This window comes from Nerophis ophidion, linkage group LG02, assembly GCF_033978795.1.
Source record: "Nerophis ophidion isolate RoL-2023_Sa linkage group LG02, RoL_Noph_v1.0, whole genome shotgun sequence".
NCBI lineage: Eukaryota > Metazoa > Chordata > Actinopteri > Syngnathiformes > Syngnathidae > Nerophis > Nerophis ophidion.
In genome coordinates, this window is record NC_084612.1 from 67,608,767 (window position 1) to 67,629,443 (window position 20,677).

A 20,677-nucleotide genomic window follows, 5' to 3' on the forward strand; every position below is an offset into this window, starting at 1 on the left:
GCTAGTCGAACACCTCTTATAAAACATAATTGCTCTGTTGTTTTCCATATTTTCAACGGTAAAGTTTATCATATTACGATCATAAACCGGGCTTTCTGCGCCGCCGCTCCCAGTCTGTGGAACGCTGTCCCTGACCACCTGAGGGCACCACAGACTGTGAATGCTTTAAAAAAAAAAAAGGCTTAAAAACCTTTTTAAACAAAAAACTTTTTTTTTTAGATATATGTGTGCTAGTTCTAGCTATTAGGCTGTTCTAGTTTTTATTTTTTGGACTATTTATTTTACTTGTTGGTGCAGCTATTTGTGGTTCTAGCGTTGTTGTTTTTTTAAATGCACTGTAGCACTTCAAGGTTGTTTGTTCAAAGTAAAGTGCTTTTACAAATTGAAATCTATTATTATTATTATTATAAATACCACCTTATGGAACTATTGTTATACGGCTTAACTGGGTTAGGTCGTGAACGCAAGCATCCTAAGAATAATCTAATAAGAAAGAGAATGTGCAGCTAATGAGCCATTAGCTACAGTCAATACCATCTCCAGAAGGCCTTGACTGCGCAGGCAGCGCTACAGAGGGGAAGATTAGATGTGTGCCAAAATAAAAGACAAGTTGGAACGGTCCCCAGTCAATGATATTTCCCGTCTCTCAGTCCCACGCCAACTGTCTCTTCATCTGTTTCCCCTCCAATGCAAGGTGTGCTGCTATGTAACTGTTACAGTCCGGAGATGTGGCTCTTAATTAAAATACTACATGCCAACTCAGCTCAAACTGCACGAATAATGTTCCACAGTTTACCTCGTATTAGCAAACGGTGCAAAAAACACGACGTCCTGCAATAATACTGTGCAGGGAAACATACGTGATGACATTAAAAGCCTACTGAAATGAGATTTTGTTATTTAAACGGGGATAGCAGGTCCATTTTATGTGTCATACTTGATCATTTCGCAATATTGCCATATTTCTACTGAAAGGATTTAGTACAGAACATCGACGATAAAGTTCCCAACTTTTGGTCGCTAATAAAAAAGCCTTGCCTTTACCGGAAGTCACAGACGATTTGCGCGTGACGTCACGGGTTGTAGGGCTCCTCACATCTCAACATTGTTTATAATGATAGCATCCAGCAGCAAGAGCTATTCTGACCGAGAAAGTGACAATTTCCCCATTAATTTGAGCGAGAATGAAAGATTTGTGGATGAGGAAATTTAGAGTGAAGGACTAGAAGAAAAAAAATAAAAGGCGATTGCAGTGTGAGCGATTCAGATGTTATTAGACACATTTACTAGGATAATTCTGGAAAATCTTTTATCTGCCTATTGTGTTGCTAGTGTTTTAGTGAGATGAAATAGTACCTGAAAGTCGGAGGGGTGTGTTGACCCCGAATGTCTCTGAGTCACGCAGCTGCAGCAGGACGGAAACTCCGCTGATGTCTCCAGTAAGAGCCGACTTATTACCACAATTTTCTCACCGAAAACTGCCCGTTGAGATGTGGGCGGGATCCATGTTCGCTTGACCGCTCTGTTCCATAGTAAAGCTTCACCTTCAGGAATTTTAAACAAGGAGACACCGGCTGTGTTTGTGTGGCTAAAGGCTAAAAGCTTCCCACCTCCATCTTTCTACTTTGACTTCTCCATTATTAATTGAACAAATTGCAAAAGATTCAGCAACACAGATGTCCACAATAGCGTGTAATTATGCGATTAAAGCAGACCACTTATAGCGTGGATCGGGCTGTAAAATAATGTCCGCTACAACCCGAGACGTCAAACGCACGCATCATCATACCGCGACGTTTTCAACACGACTCTTGGCGGGAAATTTAAAATTGCAATTTAGTAAACTAAAAAGGCCGTATTGGCATCTGTTGCAATGTTAATATTTCATCATTGATATATAAACTATCAGACTGCGTGGTCGGTAGAAGTGGGTTTCAGTAGGCCTTTAACACATATTTTATTAAGTGACTGACCACTAAAACCCTGATCATGACAGGCTTCATCAGTAATACTTTGTCCGCCAGAGAATAAGACGACATAGCAGAAGGGGATCAGTTGACAACTTTTAGCGAGGAATCAGATTTTTTTTTTAGCGACTCAGCTCTTCTCAAAAAGCGTAGTCGGGACTTATGCAGATCCCAAATTATCATCAGCAAGTACCAATAGGTAATACAAGTTGGTCATTTTGATGTCCTTCTACACACAACATTAAAGTTAAAGCTAAAGTACTAATGATTGTCACACACACACAAGGTGTGGCGAAATGATGGTCCGTATTTGACCCATAACCCTAGATATTCCCCTGGAAGGGGAGAGGAGCAGTGAGCAGCAGCAGTGGCCGCGCCCGGGAATATTTTTGGGGGATTTAACCCCCAATACCAAACCTTGATGCTGAGTGCCAAGTAGGGAGGTAACGGGTCCCATTTTTATAGTCTTTGGTATGACTCGGCTGGGGTTTGAACTCACAACCTACCGATCTAAGTGTGGACATTCCAACTAGGCCACTGACATACTAATACCCGTATGTTGAAGCACGGTACGTCTGACTACGGTAGCCATAAGCCCTCAATCCATCAAGCGGTGAGGCTTCATAGTTTCCCAAAGTTGTACTAAAACATTTTGACGGATTTATGAGCGCTGTGTGTATTGTTCTTTATTCTCAATGATACATCAATGTTTTGGGCTTGCTTGCTTACCGGCTGTCGCTAGCGTCGTTTATTGAACAACCTTCTTAAAGTTTTGTAATCAATTAGAAATATCAAGCAGCTAAGAGTGTTAGACATTTTTCACAATATTTTTCATAATTGTATTTTTTTATGGTGCTTAGATATGATTTTGTAAATATCCACAAAGTTGGCGACTTGTCCAGGGTGTACGCCGGCTTCCGCCTGATTTTAGCTGGGATAGGCACCTGCGACCCCAAAAGGAATAAGCGGTAGAAAATAGATGGATGGATGGATATCCACAAAGTTCAACGAGCAGGTTTTGTTATGGTTGATTATTTTTTTCTCGCCACGACTAGGGAAGGTTGTTTGGATTGGGTCATAGAAGTAAATGATTCTGAGTACAAAGTGTGGTCATTGACCTGACTAGTTGTTTACACACATTTTTCACACTAAAAGTAATTTTTTCTTTTGTTAGAATTGTGCTGTTTTGGGTGGGCCACCCACAATTAAATGGTTTATAAGTAATTTCAACGAGCGAAATTGATTTACTTGTTTTGAGTCAAAAGCACCAAAACAGAACCAATTACACTCGGAAGTTCAGGTACTGCTGTACTTTTTTGGGCATAATGTTTAGCAGTTTGCAATAATTTAGTTAAAGATCCTCTATATGACAAGAGTGCTTTGTTGTTTTTAGGAATCAACGGCAAAGTTTCTTGAAAAAGATCGTCTTTTTCACAGGGGTTTTCTGATGGTTTTTTTTTTTTGGAATCTACGAAAAAAAAGCTAATCAAAGATCCTCTATACGACAGAAATTATTTGCTGTTTTTGGGAACCTCCCTAAAAATGCTGGTGTAAAATACATCATATGACAGTTTTTATATATATATATATGCATATATATATGTATATATATATATGTATATATATGTACATATACATATATATATGTATATATATATATATTCAGTGAGCAGATTTTGTTATGTGTGACCATGTGTGTTGACTTTTTGTGTCGGTCGATTTTTTTTTTTTTTCTCGCCATGACTAGGGAAGGTTGTTTGGATTGGGTCATATAAATATTTGCTGTGCTAGATCTTTAATTCCAAGTAAAAATTGTGGTCATTGACCTGATTTACTCATGTTGCCCTCCAGATGGTGGAAAAGTTAGAGTTAAATTACATTTTAAAAAAATATCTTGCAGGCCAAACCCACAAGCTGTAGTTTGGACACCACATTATTATTACATTACTTCATAAAACTGCCGTACTTGAGGTACTGCAGTACTGTTTTAGGCATAATGTTTAGCCGTTTGCAACAATTTAGTTAAATATCTTCTAATCGACAGGAGTGATTTGCTGTTTTTAGTAATCTCCCTTAAAATGCTTGTGTAAAATACATAGTTCTTGTTGTTGTTGTTTTTTTTTTAAATATCCACAAAGTTAAGTGAGCAGGATTTGTTATGTGTGACCATGTGTGTTGACGTTTTGTGTTGGTTGATTTTTTTTTTCTCTTGCCATGACCAGGGAAGGTTGTATGAGTAAATGCTTAATTTAAATTTTTAATAGACATGTTACATGTTAGAATTGTGCTCTTTTGGGTCTGCCAAGCAACACTTAAATAGATTTTAAGTCATTTCAATAAGCGAGATTGCCAGCACTCCCCGCAACCCCGAGAGGGACAAGCGGCTGAAAATGGATGGATGGATGGATGGAAGGATGGATGGATGAAGGGACATTGATTCAATTGTTTTGATTCGAAAGCATCATAACAGAACCAATTACACTCGGAATTTGAGGTAATGCTGTACTTTTTTAGGCGTAATGTTTAGCCGTTTGCAATAATTTATTTAAAGACCCTCTATACGTCAAGAGTGATTTGCTGTTTTCTAGGAATCTCTCTAAAAATGCTGGTGTAAAATGCATAGTTTTCTTTTTTGCTTCTTTTTTTTAAATATCCACAAAGTTAAGTGAGCAGGTTTTGTTATGTGTGACCATGTGTGTTGACTTTTTGTGTTTGTTGATTTTTTTTTTCTCTTGCCATGACTAGGGAAGGTTGTTTGGATTGGGTCGTATGAGTAAATGCTTAATGTACATTTTTAATAGACATGTTACATGTTAGACTTGTGCTCTTTTGGGATTTTAAGTCATTTCAATAAAGGACAAGCGGATGGATGAATGGATGGATGGACATTTGTTTTGAGTCGAAAGCACCATAACAGATCCAATTACACTCGGAATTTGAGGTACTGCTGTACTTTTTTAGGAGTAATGTTTTGCCGTTTGCAATAATTTAGTTAAAGATCTTCTATACGACAAGAGTGCTTTGTTGTTTTTAGAAATCTTTCTAAAAATGCTGGTGTAAAATACATATATATATATATATTTTTTTTTTAAATATACACAAGGTTAAGTGAGTTTTGTTATGTGTGAATATGAGTGTTGACTTTTTGTGTTGGATGATTTTTTTTTTCCGCCATGACTAGGGAAGGTTGTTTGGATTTGGGTCATATAAGTCATTTCAATGAGCGACATCGATTCAATTGTTTTGAGTCGAAAGCACCATAACAGAACCAATTACAATCTTTTACACTTTTTTCAGGCGTAACGTTTAGCAATAATTTTCGTCAATAACCGAACCCTTACAAAAACCGGGGCTTAAATATCGTGGAGCCATGCTAGTCTACCCAAGCATGAGTGTACAGTATTCCATCCTATAGGAGGACTCTGCAGCATGCATTAGCTAGAGTGCACATTAGAATGCAATAAAAAGTAGAGGCATGAATGATTTATCCGGCCACAGTCCATCCGGAAACATCCGTGCCTTTTATATTGTATCATCAAGGGCAAGAGTTGCCTTCACACTTGTCCTCAACCAAAGCAGGAAAAGATCGCTGTCCTTCATGGACACATGTTTAGACATGCAGCAAGTGGAAGATGGCAGCCGTCATTAGGACGAGAAGCACAATGGCCACGCTAAGGGACAGGCTGCGCAAACAATGGCCGCTATGTTTACGACGGACAATCCGGTTTCCTTCCAACAATTATGAGGGAAATTGAATCTCAGGAAATGTTCGTTTTCTCGTCCATTAGACCAAACAATAACACCGGCCGGTCCCGAAGGTCTTACAAAAAGCAAAACATCTGTTTGCAAAAAGGACAAAATGAATGTCAACTTTCCGGCGGGTCGTGGCGTGGAATGGAACCAATGGTGACCACGGTTGTTCATTCCTCATTAAAGCCCCGACATGGAGGAGGATAAAAGTGGCCTGGCGATAAAAATCTGCTTTACTGTGCTCAAATTAAAAGCAGCTTCCCCTCTCAGATTTATCGAAAGGACGTCGGATGGATGGAAAATGCCATGGCGGAAACAAGAAGAAAGTGGGGAACACTTTAGTATGGGGAATGTGACGGTTAGCTTGCATCATGGTGCGGGTACGTTCTCTCAAATATGCAGTCGGACTTGGACACAGCGTGATGGTAAGAAATGAAGATTTATTTACACTAAGGAACAGACTATAAACAGAAAACTTGGATAAAAAGGCAAAACAAAGAGCTAGCATGGGAGCTAGAAAAACATGAAGCATAGCGCGGAAGCTAGCAAGAACAAAAACAGTCTTTTACCAGAGTTGGGAATCAGCGTCGTCACCTGTTGCATGGAACAGAAACTAGGATGCGAGGACGAGTAAACGGAAAAGGCAGGCTTAAATAAGGACAGTAATTACGAGGCAGGTGCGCGGCAAAAACAGGAGGCAGGTGACACTAATGCGTGACTATGGCAACAGAACAAAACAGGAAGTGCCACCAGGAAATAAGGAAGTCAAATACCAACAGAATACGATACAAAGACGGAACAAAAACAGAATATGACATGATCCCGGCAGCGGCTCATGATAGGGAACATATACACCATTAGTTTGTTGCTTATTAACATGCAAATTAAAAACCTATTGGCTCTTAATTAGTCATTATTAAGTACTTATTAATGCCTTATTGCCATGTTCTACAGCTGTTACATATACTGTAATATTGTACATGATAATAGTTATACAGTCGAGCTCATAAGTTTACATACCCTGGGAGAATTTATGATTTTTTTTTTGGGCCAGAAAAATGGGCTGCATGGTCAAGTCGCCAGAAGAAAGCCTTTTCTGTGCAAATGTCACAAAGTATCCCGCTTACATTATGCCGAACAGCACAGAGACAAGCCTCAAACCTTCTGGAACAAAGTAATTAGGAGTGATGGCTTTCTTCTGGCGATTCGACCATGCAGCCCATTTTTCTTCAAGTGCATCTTGAAACTTCCACAATTTTTCAAAGAGTCCTGTATTTCAGCTGAAGTTTCTTTGCATCTCGAACAATTTTCCTGACAGTTGTGGCTGAAATTTTTGCTGGTCCGCCTGAATCCTTCATTTTCTGTAACGAGTCGGGCGCCTGGTGATGCGGGTTTCGTTCTCTCAGGGATTCAGACGGGTTTCGGACACAGCGTGCAGGTCGGAAAAATGATTTATTTAAAATATAAATCAGACTGAGACAAAACTAGAAGCGCTGGCGTGGGAGCTAGAAAACAAAATAGCCTAGCGTGGAAGCTAGCAGGTTGTGAGCAGGAAACAAAACGTTGTTACTTGTTGTGCGAAGACAAATTAGGAGGCAAGACTGAATGGACGGTCCTCTCCAAGGTTTCTCATAGTCATCATTGTCACTGTCACCAACGCCCCACTGGGTGTGAGTTTTTCCTTGCTCTTATGTGGGCCGTGTGGTTTGTGCAGCCCTTTGAGACACTTGTGATTTAGGACTACATAAATAAACATTGATTGATTGATTGATTGATTGATACAAAAATATATCAGTATATGTCATATACTGTAAATATAATATGCAAATATTACAAATATTACATATGTTATATTTTTTATTATTATTATTACTATTATTCTTTTTTTTCTTCCGCCGCCTCTTTGAGCTGTAATTTGACCCACTTAACAAGGCCCATTGTAAAAGGATTCCCAACGGGAGTCCTTTTACAATGGGGCAGAGAACCCTATTGAATTTGTAAGGTTTTATTATTATTATTATTCTTTATTTTTTCTTCCGCCGCCTCTTTGAGCTGTCATTTGACCCACTTAACATGCTTCAAAACTCACCACATTTGACACACACATCAGGACCTGTGAAAATTGCCATCTAATAAAAAACCCAGCCCCAAAAATAAAAATTGCGCTCTAGCGCCCCCTAGGAAAAGACACAGACAAAACTGCCTGTAACTCCCACTAGGAAGGTCGGAGAGACTTGAAACAAAAACCGCTATGTTGGTCTGACTTAGACCTAGATTTCATAACTGTACTTCCTTGGGCAAAAATCAGCAGGAAGTTGGCAATTCCCCCTTCAAGACAAAAATGAACTAGAAATAGTCACTTTTGCCTCGTTGAGCTGTAATTTGACCCTCTTAACATGCTTTAAAACTCACCAAACTGAACACACACATCTAAATTAAGTCTTTGTTACTTAGAATACGTTCCCCGTACTAAAGTGTTACAAGAACGTGTTATTACTGGTGTGCACAACAGTGCCCTGACCTTGGCGAGAAACAAATTGTGCTCATAAGTTTACATACCCTGGGAGAATGATTTCTTGGCCATTCTTCAGAGAATATGAATGAAAACACAAAAACCTTTCTTCCACTCATGCTTAGCGGTTGTGTGAAGCTATTTATTGGAAAACAACTGTGTTTACTCTTATAAAATCAAAATGACAAAAGAAAGTACCCAAATGACCCTGATCAAAAGTTGACATACCCCAATGACTTTGATCTGATAACTGAACACACACATCAGGACTGGCAAAAATTGCGATCTAATAAAAAAAACGTATAAATATTACATATGTTATATTTTATATTGCTACCACGGTACATTTTTAGTCTATTTTACACCTGCGTTGTCCTTTCCATCCTTACACTTTCCATCCTTTGTAACTGAGCGACTGTGTGGAACAATTTCCCTTGTGGATCATTAAAGTTTGTCTAAGTCTAATGGGGCGGTTTAGCTCGGTTGGTAGCGTGGCCGTGCCAGCAACTTGAGGGTAGCAGGTTTGAGTCCTGCTTCTGCCATCCTAGTCACTGCCGTTGTGTCCTTGGGCAAGACACCTTACCCACCTGCTCCCAGTGCCACCCACACTGGTTTGAATGTAACTTAGGTATTGGGTCTCACTATGTAAAGCGCTTTGAGTCACTAGAGAAAAAGCGCTATATAAATATAATTCACTTCACTTCTTCACAGCCTTATTATACAACCAGTAAGCTATTAACTAAGAGTCTTCCCTGCATAACCTCAGAATTATTGCTTATCAGTAACCCTAACCCTAACTCTTATATCAGGGGTGTCAAACTCAAATACAGTGTGGGCCAAAATTTAAAAATGAACCAGGTTGAACAAATTAACCTTTTATGTGGTAGTGTGTATTGTAGTGTCCCGTAAGAGTCAGTGCTGCAAGGGGTTCTGGGTATTGGTTCTGTTGTGTTACGGTACAGACGTTCTCCCGAAATGTGTTTGTCATTCTTGTTTGCTCTGGGTTCACAGTGTGGCACATATTTGTAACAGTGTTAAAATTGTTTATACGGCCACCCTCAAGTGTCACCTGTATGGCTGTTGACCAAGTATGCAATGTATTCACTTATGAGTGTGTATAAGCCGCTTACATTATGAAGCTGTTTGTATGTTGGATAAGCGGACGTGACGACAGGTTTTAGAGAACGTCAAAGGGGAACATTATCACCAGACCTATGTAAGCGTCAATATATACCTTGATGGTGCAGAAAAAAGACCATCTATTTTTTAAACCGATTTCCGAACTCCAAATGGGTGAATTTTGGCGAATTAAACGCCTTTCTGTTTATCGCACTGGAAGCGATGACGTCAGAATGCGACGTCGCCGAGGTAACACACCCACCATTTTCATTTTCAACACATTACAAACACCGGGTCTCAGCTCTGTTATTTTCCGTTTTTTTGACCATTTTTTGGAACCTTGGAGACATCATGCCTCGACGGTGTGTTGTCGGAGGGTGTAACAACACTAACAGGGAGGGATTCAAGTTGCACCACTGGCCGGAAGATGCCAAAGTGTCTGCCGCCAGACCCCCATTTAATGTGCCAGAGTGTCTCCACATTTTACCGGCGATGCTAAGGCAGACATGGCACAGAGATGTATGGATAACCTGCAGATGCATTTGCAACGATTAAGTTAACGAAATCACAAAGGTGAGTTTTGTAGATTTTGACTGCCAGCTAATCGATGCTAACATGCTACGCTAATCGATGCGAACATGCTATTTACCGGCGGTGCTAAAGCAGACATGGCACAGAGATGTATGGATATCCTGCAGATGCATTTGCAACTATATTACATTTCCTTCCACCCACATTTAATGCGAAAAAAACACTTACCAATCGACGGATTTAAGTTGCTCCAGTGTCAAAATATGCGAAAGTCCTGATCGTTTGGTCCGCACATTTTACCGGCGATGCTAACGCAGCTATTCGGCCATGCTATGGCTAGGAATAGCGTCAATAGCTATTTGCTCGAGAGCTTCAGTTTCTTCTTCAATATTTTCATACTCCAACCATCCGTTTCAATACATGCGTAATCTGTTGAATCGCTTAAGTCGCTGAAATCCGAGTTTGAATCCGAGCTAATGTCGCTATATCTTGCTGTGGTATTCCCATTGTTTGTTTACATTGGTGTGACGTCACAGGGAAATGGCCAGTGTCTTCGCAGAGAGCCGAAAATAAGGCACATTAAAGCTTTATTTAGGGATATTCCGAGACCGGTAAAATTTTGAAAAAAATGGGAACTGATTTTTATTGTTTTTAACCCTTTTGAAATTGTGATAATGTTCCCCTTTAAAGGTAGTGCCTTTAAGGCCCGGGCCCCAATATTGTTGTCCGGGTGGAAATCGGGAGATATTCGGGAGAATGGTTGCCCAGGGAGATTTTCGGGAGGGGCACTGAACTTCGGAAGTCTCCCGGGAAAATCGGGAAGGTTGGCAAGTATAAATACTGTATAATACCGGTGGGCCAGTTCTAATGTTAATTTAATATTGCCTCAAGGGCCAAATGAAATTACATTTGGCCCGCGGGCCAGAGTTTGATACTCATGTCTTATATAATCCCCTAGTGTCCAAAAAACTCTAAATTAAGTCTGTGTTACTTAGAATATGTAAAGTGTTACCAGAACTTATCGCTGGTGTGCACAACAGTGCCCTCACCTTTACGAGAAACAAGAACCGCATTTCTCTCGCCCGTGCTCCATCTTCCCTTATTCTCTAAAAAAAAAAAAAAAGTATCTGTTTGAGAGATAAATGACCGCTCTGCGGGCGAGGATGACAGCCTACACAAAGATGATATTGAATTGATTTCAGAAATGTTGCGCCGCTGACTGTTTGATGTATACGGCTCGACATGAATCATAAAAATTCTATTAAAAACCCTTGAACGGCTGACACTGGAATATTATTTGTGATGATTAATTTGACACGGTCATTACAATGGGCGTCGTCTCAGCCGAGATTGCTTTTCGTTCCCTGTTGACTCCGCTGGCAATTTTTTTCCTCCCCGGTCTCTTTGTAGCGCCGTGATCTGATTGGACGTGCTGTGTTAGCGCTCAAATAGGGTGCTGTTTTTTTGGGGGGGTGACGGATGATACAAAACAGGGATTGAAACAGTCGGGAGAAGTGCAGCGATCTGTTAATTGTGGATGAGTGACAGGTCCTCAGAAGAGGGAAAATTCAAATAAATTCCTCATATTAGCTGCGATGAGGTGGCGACTTGTCCAGGGTGTACGCCGCCTTCCGCCCAATTGTAGCTGAGATAGGCACCAGCGCCCCCTCGCTGGTGCCAAAGGGAATAAGCGGTAGAAAAGGGATGGATGGATGGGCCCCATATTAGTACTTTACTAGTGCACAATAACAAAGCACATAAGAAATCATGTAAATCCAATAAATAACAGAAATGATAAAATAATCAACTCACAATTTAACAATATTAAGCACTATGTGTGCACTAGTCAAAGATCCTCTTTTTGACAGGAGTGCTTTGTGTTTTTAGGAATCTAGGGCAAAATTGCTTGTGAAAGATTGTCTATTTCACAGGAGTTTTTTTAATGTTTTTTTTTTGTTTTTTTTCCGTAATCTGCAAAAACACTAGTCAAAGATCTTCTATATGACAAGAGTGTTCTGCTGTTTTTAGGAATTGATTGTGAAAGATTGTCTATTTCGCAGGAGTTTTATGATGTTTTTTTTGTTTTTAGGAATCTGCAAAAAGACTAGTCAAAGATCCTTTATACAACAGTAATGATTCGACAGGAGTTTTTTGCTGGAATTTTTATGAATCTGCAAAAACACTAGTCATAGATCCTCTATATGACAAGAGTGTTTTGTGATTTTAGGAATTTACGACAAAATTTCTTGTGAGAGATCGTCTATTTCACAGGAGTTTTCTGATGGGTTTTTTTTGTTTTTTTTGTTTTGGAATATGCAAAAAATAGTCAAAGATCCTCTATATATCAGTAATGATTTGACAGGAGTTTTCTGCTGGGATTTTTATGAATCTGCAAAAACACTAGTCATAGATCCTTATAATAAATGATAAATAAATAGAAGACAATAAAATAAGCAAATCACAATTTAACATAAATAATTGACAGGAGTGCTTTGTGTCTTTAGGAATCTAGGGCAAAATTGCTTGTGAAAGATTGTCTATTTTACAGGAGTTTTTTTTTTAATTTTTTTCGGAATCTGCAAAAACACTAGTCAAAGATCTTCTATATGACAAGAGTGTTCTGCTGTTTTTAGGAATTGATTGTGAAAGATTGTCTATTTCACAGGAGTTTTATGATGGTTTTTTTGTTTTTAGGAATCTGCAAAAACATTAGTCAAAGATCCTTTATATAACAGTATTGATTCGACAGGAATTTTCTGCTGGGATTTTTATGAATCTGCAAAAACACTAGTCATAGATCCTTATAATAAATAATAAATAAATATAAGATAATAAAATAAGCAAATCACAATTTAACATAAATAAGCACTATGTGTACACTAGTCAAAGATCCTCTAATTGACAGGTGTGCTTTGTGTCTTTAGGAATCTAGGGCAAAATTTCTTATGAAAGATTGTCTATTTCACAGGAGTTGTTTGCTGTTTTTTTTTTTTTTTTTCGGAATCTGCAAAAACACTAGTCAAAGATCTTCTATATGACAGGGTGTTCTGCTGTTTTTAGGAATTGATTGTGAAAGATTGTCTATTTCACAGGAGTTTTATAATGTTTTTTTGTTTTTAGGAATCTGCAAAAAGACTAGCCAAAGATCTTTTATATAACAGTATTGATTCGACAGGAGTTTTCTGCTGGAATTTTTATGAATCTGCAAAAACACTAGTCATAGATCCTCTATATGACGAGAGTGTTTTGTGTTTTTAGGAATTTACGACAAAATTTCTTGTGAAAGATTTTCTATTTCACAGGAGTTTTCTGATCTTTTTTTTGTTTGTTTGTTTTTTTAGGAATCTGCAAAAAAAAGTCAAAGATCCTCTATATATCATTAATGATTTGACAGGAGTTTTCTGTTTTATGAATCTGCAAAAACACTAGTCATAGATCCTTATAGTAAATAAATATAAGATAATAAAATAAGCAAATCACAATTTAACATAAATAAGCACTATGTGTACACTAGTCAAAGATCCTCTAATTGACAGGAGTGCTTTGTGTCTTTAGGAATCTAGGGCAAAATTGCTTGTGAAAGATTGTCTATTTCACAGGAGTTTTATGATGTTTTTTTGTTTTTAGGAATCTGCAAAAACACTAGTCAAAGATCCTTTATATAACAGTAATGATTCGACAGGAGTTTTCTGCTGGAATTATTATGAATCTGCAAAAACACTGGTCATAGATCCTCTATATGACAAGAGTGCTTTGTGTTTTTAGGAATTTACTACAACATTTCTTGTGAAAGATCGTCTATTTCACAAGAGTTTTCTGATGTTTATTTTTTTTTATTTTTAGGAATCTGCAAAAAAATAGTCAAAGATTCTCTATATATCAGTAATGATTCGACGAGTGTTCTGCTGGGATTTTTATGAATCTGCAAAAACACTAGTCATAGATCCTTATAATAAATAATAAATAAATAGAAGACAATAAAATAAGCAAATCACAATTTAACATAAATAAGCACTATGTGTACACTAGTTAAAAAGATTCTCTAATTGACAGGAGTGCTTTCTGTCTTTAGGAATCTAGGGCAAAATTGCTTGTGAAAGATTGTCTATTTCACAGGAGTTTTTTGATGTTTTTTTTTTTTTTTCGGAATCTGCAAAAACACTAGTCAAAGATCTTCTATATGACAAGAGTGTTCTGCTGTTTTTAGGAATTGATTGTGAAAGATTGTCTATTTCACAGGAGTTTTATAATGTTTTTTTGTTTTTAGGAATCTGCAAAAACACTAGTCAAAGATCTTCTGTATGACAAGAGTGTTTCTCTGTTTTTAGGAATCTACAGCTAAATTGTTTGTGAAAGATTGTCTATTTCACTGGAGTTTTCTGATGTTATTTTGTTTAGGAATCTGCAAAAAACACTAGTCAAAAATCCTCTATATGACAAGAGTGTTTTGCTGTTTTTAGGAGTCTACAGCAAAATTGCTAGTGAAAGATTGTTTATTTCACAGGAGTTTTATAATTTTTTTTATTTTAGTAATCAGCAAAAATCACTAGTCAAAGATCCTCTATATGACAAGAGTGCTTTGCTGTTTTTAGGAATCTACCGCAAAATTGTTTGTGAAAGATAGTCTCTTTCACAGGAGTTTTCTGATGTTGTTTAGGAATCTGCAAGAAACACTATTCAAAGATCCTCTATATGACAAGAGAGCTTTGCTGTTTTTAGGAATCTACAGCTAAATTGTTTGTGAAAGATTGTCTATTTCACAGGAGTTTTCTGATGTAATTTTTTTTAGGAATCTGCAAAAAGCACTAGTCAAAAATCCTCTATATGACAAGAATGTTTTGCTGTTTTTAGGAGTCTACGACAAAATTGCTTGTGAAAGATTGTTTATTTCACAGGAGTTTTCTAATGTTATTTTTTTTTAGGAATCTGCAAAAAAACACTAGTCAAAGATCCTCTATATGACAAGAGTGTTTTGCTGTTTTTAGGAGTCTGTGGAAAAATTGCTTGTGAAAGATTGTTTATTTCACAGGAGTTTTCTGATGTTATTTTTTTTAGGAATCTGCAAAAAAACACTGGTCAAAGATCCTCTGTATGACAAGAGTGTTTTGCTGTTTTTAGGAGTTCACGGCAAAATTGCTTGTGAAAGATTGTCTATTTCACAGGAGTTTTCTGATTTTTATTTTTGGAATCCTCAAAAAACACTAGTCAAAAATCCTCTATGACAAGAGTGTTTTGCTGTTTTTAGGTATCTACAGCAAAATTGTTTGTGAAAGATAGTCTCTTTCACAGGAGTTTTCTGATGTTATTTTGTTTAGGAATCTGCAAAAAACACTAGTCAACGATCCTCTCTATGACAAGTGTTTTGCTGTTTTTAGGAATCTACAGCAAAATTGCTTGTGAAAGATTGTCCATTTCACAGGAGTTTTATGATTTTTTTGTAGGAATCTGCAATAACACTAGTCAAAGATCCTCTATATGACAAGAGTGTTTTGCTCTTTTTAGGAGTCTACGAAAAAAATGCTTGTGAAAGATTGTCTATTTCACAGGAGTTTTCCGATGTTATTTTTTTTAGGAATCTGCAAAAAACACTAGTCAAAGATCCTCTGTATGACAGCAGTGCTTTGCTGTTTTTAGGAATCTACAGCAAAATTGTTTGTGAAAGATAGTCTCTTTCACAGGAGTTTTCTGATGTGTTTTTGTTTAGGAATCTGCAAAAAAAACACTAGTCAAAGATCCTCCCTATGACACGAGTGTGTTGCTGTTTTTAGGAATGTACAGCAAAATTGCTTGTGAAAGATTGTCCATTTCACAGGAGTTTTATGATTTTTTTTGTAGGAATCTGCAATAACGCTAGTCAAAGATCCTCTATGTGACAAGTCTTTTGCTGTTTTTAGGAATCTACAGCAAAATTGTTTGTGAAAGATTGTCTATTTCACAGGAGTTTTCGGATGTTATTTTGTTTAGGAATCTGCAAAAAAACACTTGTCAAAGATCCTCTCTATGACGAGAGTGTTTTGCTGTTTTTAGGAGTCTAGGGCAAATTGCTTGTGAAAGATTGTTTATTTCACAGGAGTTTTCTGATTTGTTTTTTTTTTTAGGAATCTGCAAAAAACACTTTTCAAAGATCCTCTATATGACAAGAGTGCTTTGCTGTTTTTAGGAATCTACCGCAAAATTGTTTGTGAAAGATAGTCTCTTTCACAGGAGTTTTCTGATGTAATTTTTTTTTAGGAATCTGCAAAAAACGCTGGTCAAAGATCCTCTTTATGACAAGAGTGTTTTGCTGTTTTTAGGAGTCTACGGAAAAATTGCTTGTGAAAGATTGTTTATTTCACAGGATTTTTCTGATGTTATTTTTTAGGTATCTGCAAAAAACTCTAGTCAAAGATCATCTGTATGACAAGAGTGCTTTGCTGTTTTTAGGAATCTACCGCAAAATTGTTTGTGAAAGATAGTCTCCTTCACAGGAGTTTTCTAATGATATTTTGTTTCGGAATCTGCAAAAAAACACTAGTCAAAGATACTCTCTATGACAAGTGTTTTGCTGTTTTTAGGAATCTACAGCAAAATTGCTTGTGAAAGATTGTCCATTTCACAGTAGTTTTATGTTTTTTTTGTAGGAATCTGCAATAACACTAGTCAAAGATCCTCTATATGACAAGAGAGCTTTGCTGTTTTTAGGAATCTACAGCTAAATTGTTTGTGAAGGATTGTCTATTTCACAGGAGTTTTCTGATGTTATTTTGTTTAGGAATCTGCAAAAAAACACTAGTCAAAGATCCTTTCTATGACAAATTTTTTGCTGTTTTTAGGAATCTACAGCAAAATTGCTTGTGAAAGATTGTGCATTTCACAGGAGTTTTATGATTTTTTTTGTAGGAATCTGCAATAACACTAGTCAAAGATCCTCTCTATGACAAATGTTTTGCTGTTTTTGGGCGTCTACGGCAAAATTGCTTGTGAGAGATTGTTTATTTCACAGGAGTTTTCTGATGTAATTTTTTTTTAAGAATCTGCAAAAAACACTAGTCAAAGATCCATTATACGACAAGAGTGCTTGAAATATGTTGATGAAAAATACTCCATTGAGAAAAGTTTTGTGCTGTTTTTTGGGAGTCTGCAAAACCACTCATTAACGATTTTCTATACGACAAGAGTGTTTTGCTGTTTTTAGGAATCTACATAAAGACGCTAGTGAAAGAGCCTCAATTTGACAGCAAAAACACTTGTCAAAGACCCTCGACATGACGAGTGCTTGGCTGTTTTTAGTAATCTACCTAAAAATGCTGGTGAAAGATACCCCATTTGACAGGAGTTTCATGCTGTTTTTATACGCGACAAGGGTGTTTTGCTCTTTTTTTAAGGAACACAATTACAATTTCGTGAAAGAGACACCTCGATTCGAAAGGGGTTTCACAGAAGTTTTAGGAACTACCACTACTACTTACAATGCGAGTCTATAAGATCATTTCTGCAGGTTGTAAAGGACTTATTCTAGAAACACTAGTCAGTGTTATTCCATATAATTAAACGTTTTTGAGATATGCGCCAGCACCCCCCGCGACCCCAAAAGGGAATAAGCGGTAGGAAAATGGATGGATGGCTGCAAAAAGTTCAAAACATTGTCCTATAAACGTTTCTGAAATGCAGCTTTTGGTCTCTCCTCCTCAGAGCTACACAGGTCAGACTGGTGGTAGCGGCGGCGGTGGAGGCGGTGGTGGAGGAGGAGGAGGAGGAGGAGGAGGAGGTGGTGGCAGCGGTGGAGGCAGCGGCTCGGCAAGCGGTAACGGAGCCGGGGACGAAGACTACGAGATCCCCCCCATCACTCCGCCCAACCACCCGGAGCCTCCTCTTCTTCACCTGATGGAGCATGACTCGGCGGGCTACCTGTGCCACTCGCTGTCACATAACGGCCTCATAAACCCGTACTCGTACCCGGAGCTGCCCACGCTCATGATGTCCAACATGCTGGCGCAGGACGGACAACTGGTCTCCAGCCAGATGCCCTCAGTGAGTAGCAATACATTGTACCTTGGGGGCTGGGGGGCTGATCTACTAAGATCCAAATTAAAAGTGTTAAATTGCATGTGTAAAGAGTGTGTACACTGGAAATTAAGTTGTGTAAATTCCGGCAGTCACCATGGAGACACTCATTTCCCTACACATATGGCAGCACACAAATATAATACGAACTACTTTTCTATCGCAGCGCAATCTAGACAACCATCTACTTTTAGAAAGAAGGGTTGCATGAGGTACCTACACATAACGTTACATTCGTCAATGCATCACACACACTAACGGAACGTCAGCAGCACCGTGTATTTTAGCCACCTACAAAAAGACAAACAGTCAAATAGAGGTCAGTTAAAATGTATACTGTATTAAGACTATGTGTACATTTTGCGTAGGGCCCTGGCATCTAAAAAGTACAACTCTGTTCATTGTTATGTTTGGGTATTTGTGATGTTTTTCATGCCTACGCACACATCAACACACATACAGTATGAGATGAGATCATTGAGATAAGGTAAGAACAGGATAGAAACTGCCGTGGAACTGGTTACAATGCAATATGCCATGGAAATACAATTTTAACACTTTTGTGCAAATTAGTACAGTTGCACTTGTTTTTTTTAAAAAACTGTTTATTCTATAAAGGAACGAGTTAAATGTTTAAAATGACTGGTTAATAGTGCTAATATGAAGTGCAATGTCAGGACTATTTTTTTTCACTGCAATTTCAAATGCACTTGTTTTAATAAATAAATACAGCGTTTTAAAAGGGTGCACAATCTGTGTAAATATATTAGTCTGTGGTTGAAAGGACTTGGAAGGACTCGAAACTCAAAATGCAGGACTTGGGACTTGACTTGAGACTTCCCAGTCTTGACTTTGGACTTGAGGGCAAAGACTTGAGACTTACTTGTGACTTGTAAAACAATGACTTGGTCCCACCTCTGTAAAATTGTATACATGTACAAAAACATTATAAAACACCGTCAGTTTATTAACATAACTGGCAAACAACTCAAACCAACTGCTCTATGTCGTCCCGCTTTTTTTTTTCATTTTTTTTTTCACATTTTTGTTGAACTTTAGATCGGGTTAAGCATAGCAAATGGAATGATTGACCAATAATGTGGTGAAAAGGTGTGAAATGATGTGCGGCGAAATGGAGTGCAGCACTTGGCTGCACACAACAAAGGCGCTAGAGGCAGTGTTGCCTGATGAAAACTATATTAAAATACTCCATTTAACATTGCTCAGGACCATCTGCTACAGTAAAACATCACAGTATGGTGTCACTTGTAATGCAGTTTTACATTTAGATGAACTAACAGCGCTGTTGGAAAACAAGCTGCCCGGATGTCACTGTTTATTATATATATGTATGAATATTGAATTACAAATAAATATTTGTATTATCATTTATTTACATGTGAAAAAACACAAAAAAGTACATTCAATACCCATCCCTCGTCTCTTCCCCAAAAGACAAAACCCAGGTTTTACTTTCCGTTTTTAATCCTGCATTAATGCTGACTTTACCTTTTGTTTGGAATTGAGCGGCAGACACAGAAACCGCTTAGGTTCCAATCGCACTTGCACGAGACAAATTACAGCCAAAAGTGCCACACAAAAATGTTTCACGAACTAAAAAAAAACGCGCAAAAGGATTTGCTAGTTGAAAAACACTTTTCTTTGGGCTAAAAACTATTTTCTTTAAGTTTTTACACACACAGTATATATACATGGATGTATATTTATATATATATATATGCAGTTTATACAGTATATATATATGTATATATATATATATATATGTATATATACAGTATATATATATATACACTGTGTATATATACTATATTTTTTACACTGTGTATATGTATGTATGTATATAAATATATATATATGTATATATATATATATGTATATATATATATATATAGTGTATACATATAGTATATATATATATATATATACCCATACAGTATATATAGTAGATATATGTATTTATATATATATAAATATGCTTATTTGTGTATTTATAAATATGTGTTTGTATACATACACAAATATAGATGTATAAACATGCATATATACACACATACATATATTTATACATATATACACATGTACATATATACAACACATACACACACACATATATGTATATATATATATATATATATATATATATATATATAGTATACATATAGTATATATATAGTGTATATATAAATATATATACATATATCTATACAGTACATATAGTAGATATATGTATTTATATATATATACTTATTTGTGTATTTATAAATATGTGTTTGTATATAAACACAAATATAGATATATACACATACACACACACATATATGTATATATATATATATATATATATATATATATATATATTATACATATAGTATATATATATAGTGTATATATATATATTTTAAATATATATACATACATATATATATGTATTTTTATATATATACTTATTTGTGTATTTATAAATATGTGTTTGTATATAAACACAAATATAGATATATACACATGCATATATACACACATACATATATTTATACATATATACACATGTACATATATACAACACATACACACACACACACACACATATATATATATATATATATACTGTATATATATATATATACATTTAAAAACATTTTTTTAATGCATTTTAACTGTTAAATAAACGTAAATAAAATTCCTGTAAGCGGAATCAATGGGAGCTCTACTATTCTGCCTATAAAATAACCTTTCA

General features: G+C 36.8%; 1 protein-coding gene across 4 annotated transcripts in view; it reads left to right on the forward strand.

The window, feature by feature from the left end:
• tox2 (TOX high mobility group box family member 2) overlaps nt 1–20,677 on the forward strand; it is a 342,562-nt gene that overhangs the window by 235,150 nt on the left and 86,735 nt on the right. For all 4 annotated transcript variants that reach the window (XM_061889367.1, XM_061889359.1, XM_061889350.1 and 1 more), the window contains exon 4: nt 17,551–17,889. In XM_061889367.1, coding sequence (XP_061745351.1) covers nt 17,551–17,889 — 339 coding nt within the window. The remainder of the gene's footprint in view (nt 1–17,550; nt 17,890–20,677) is intronic.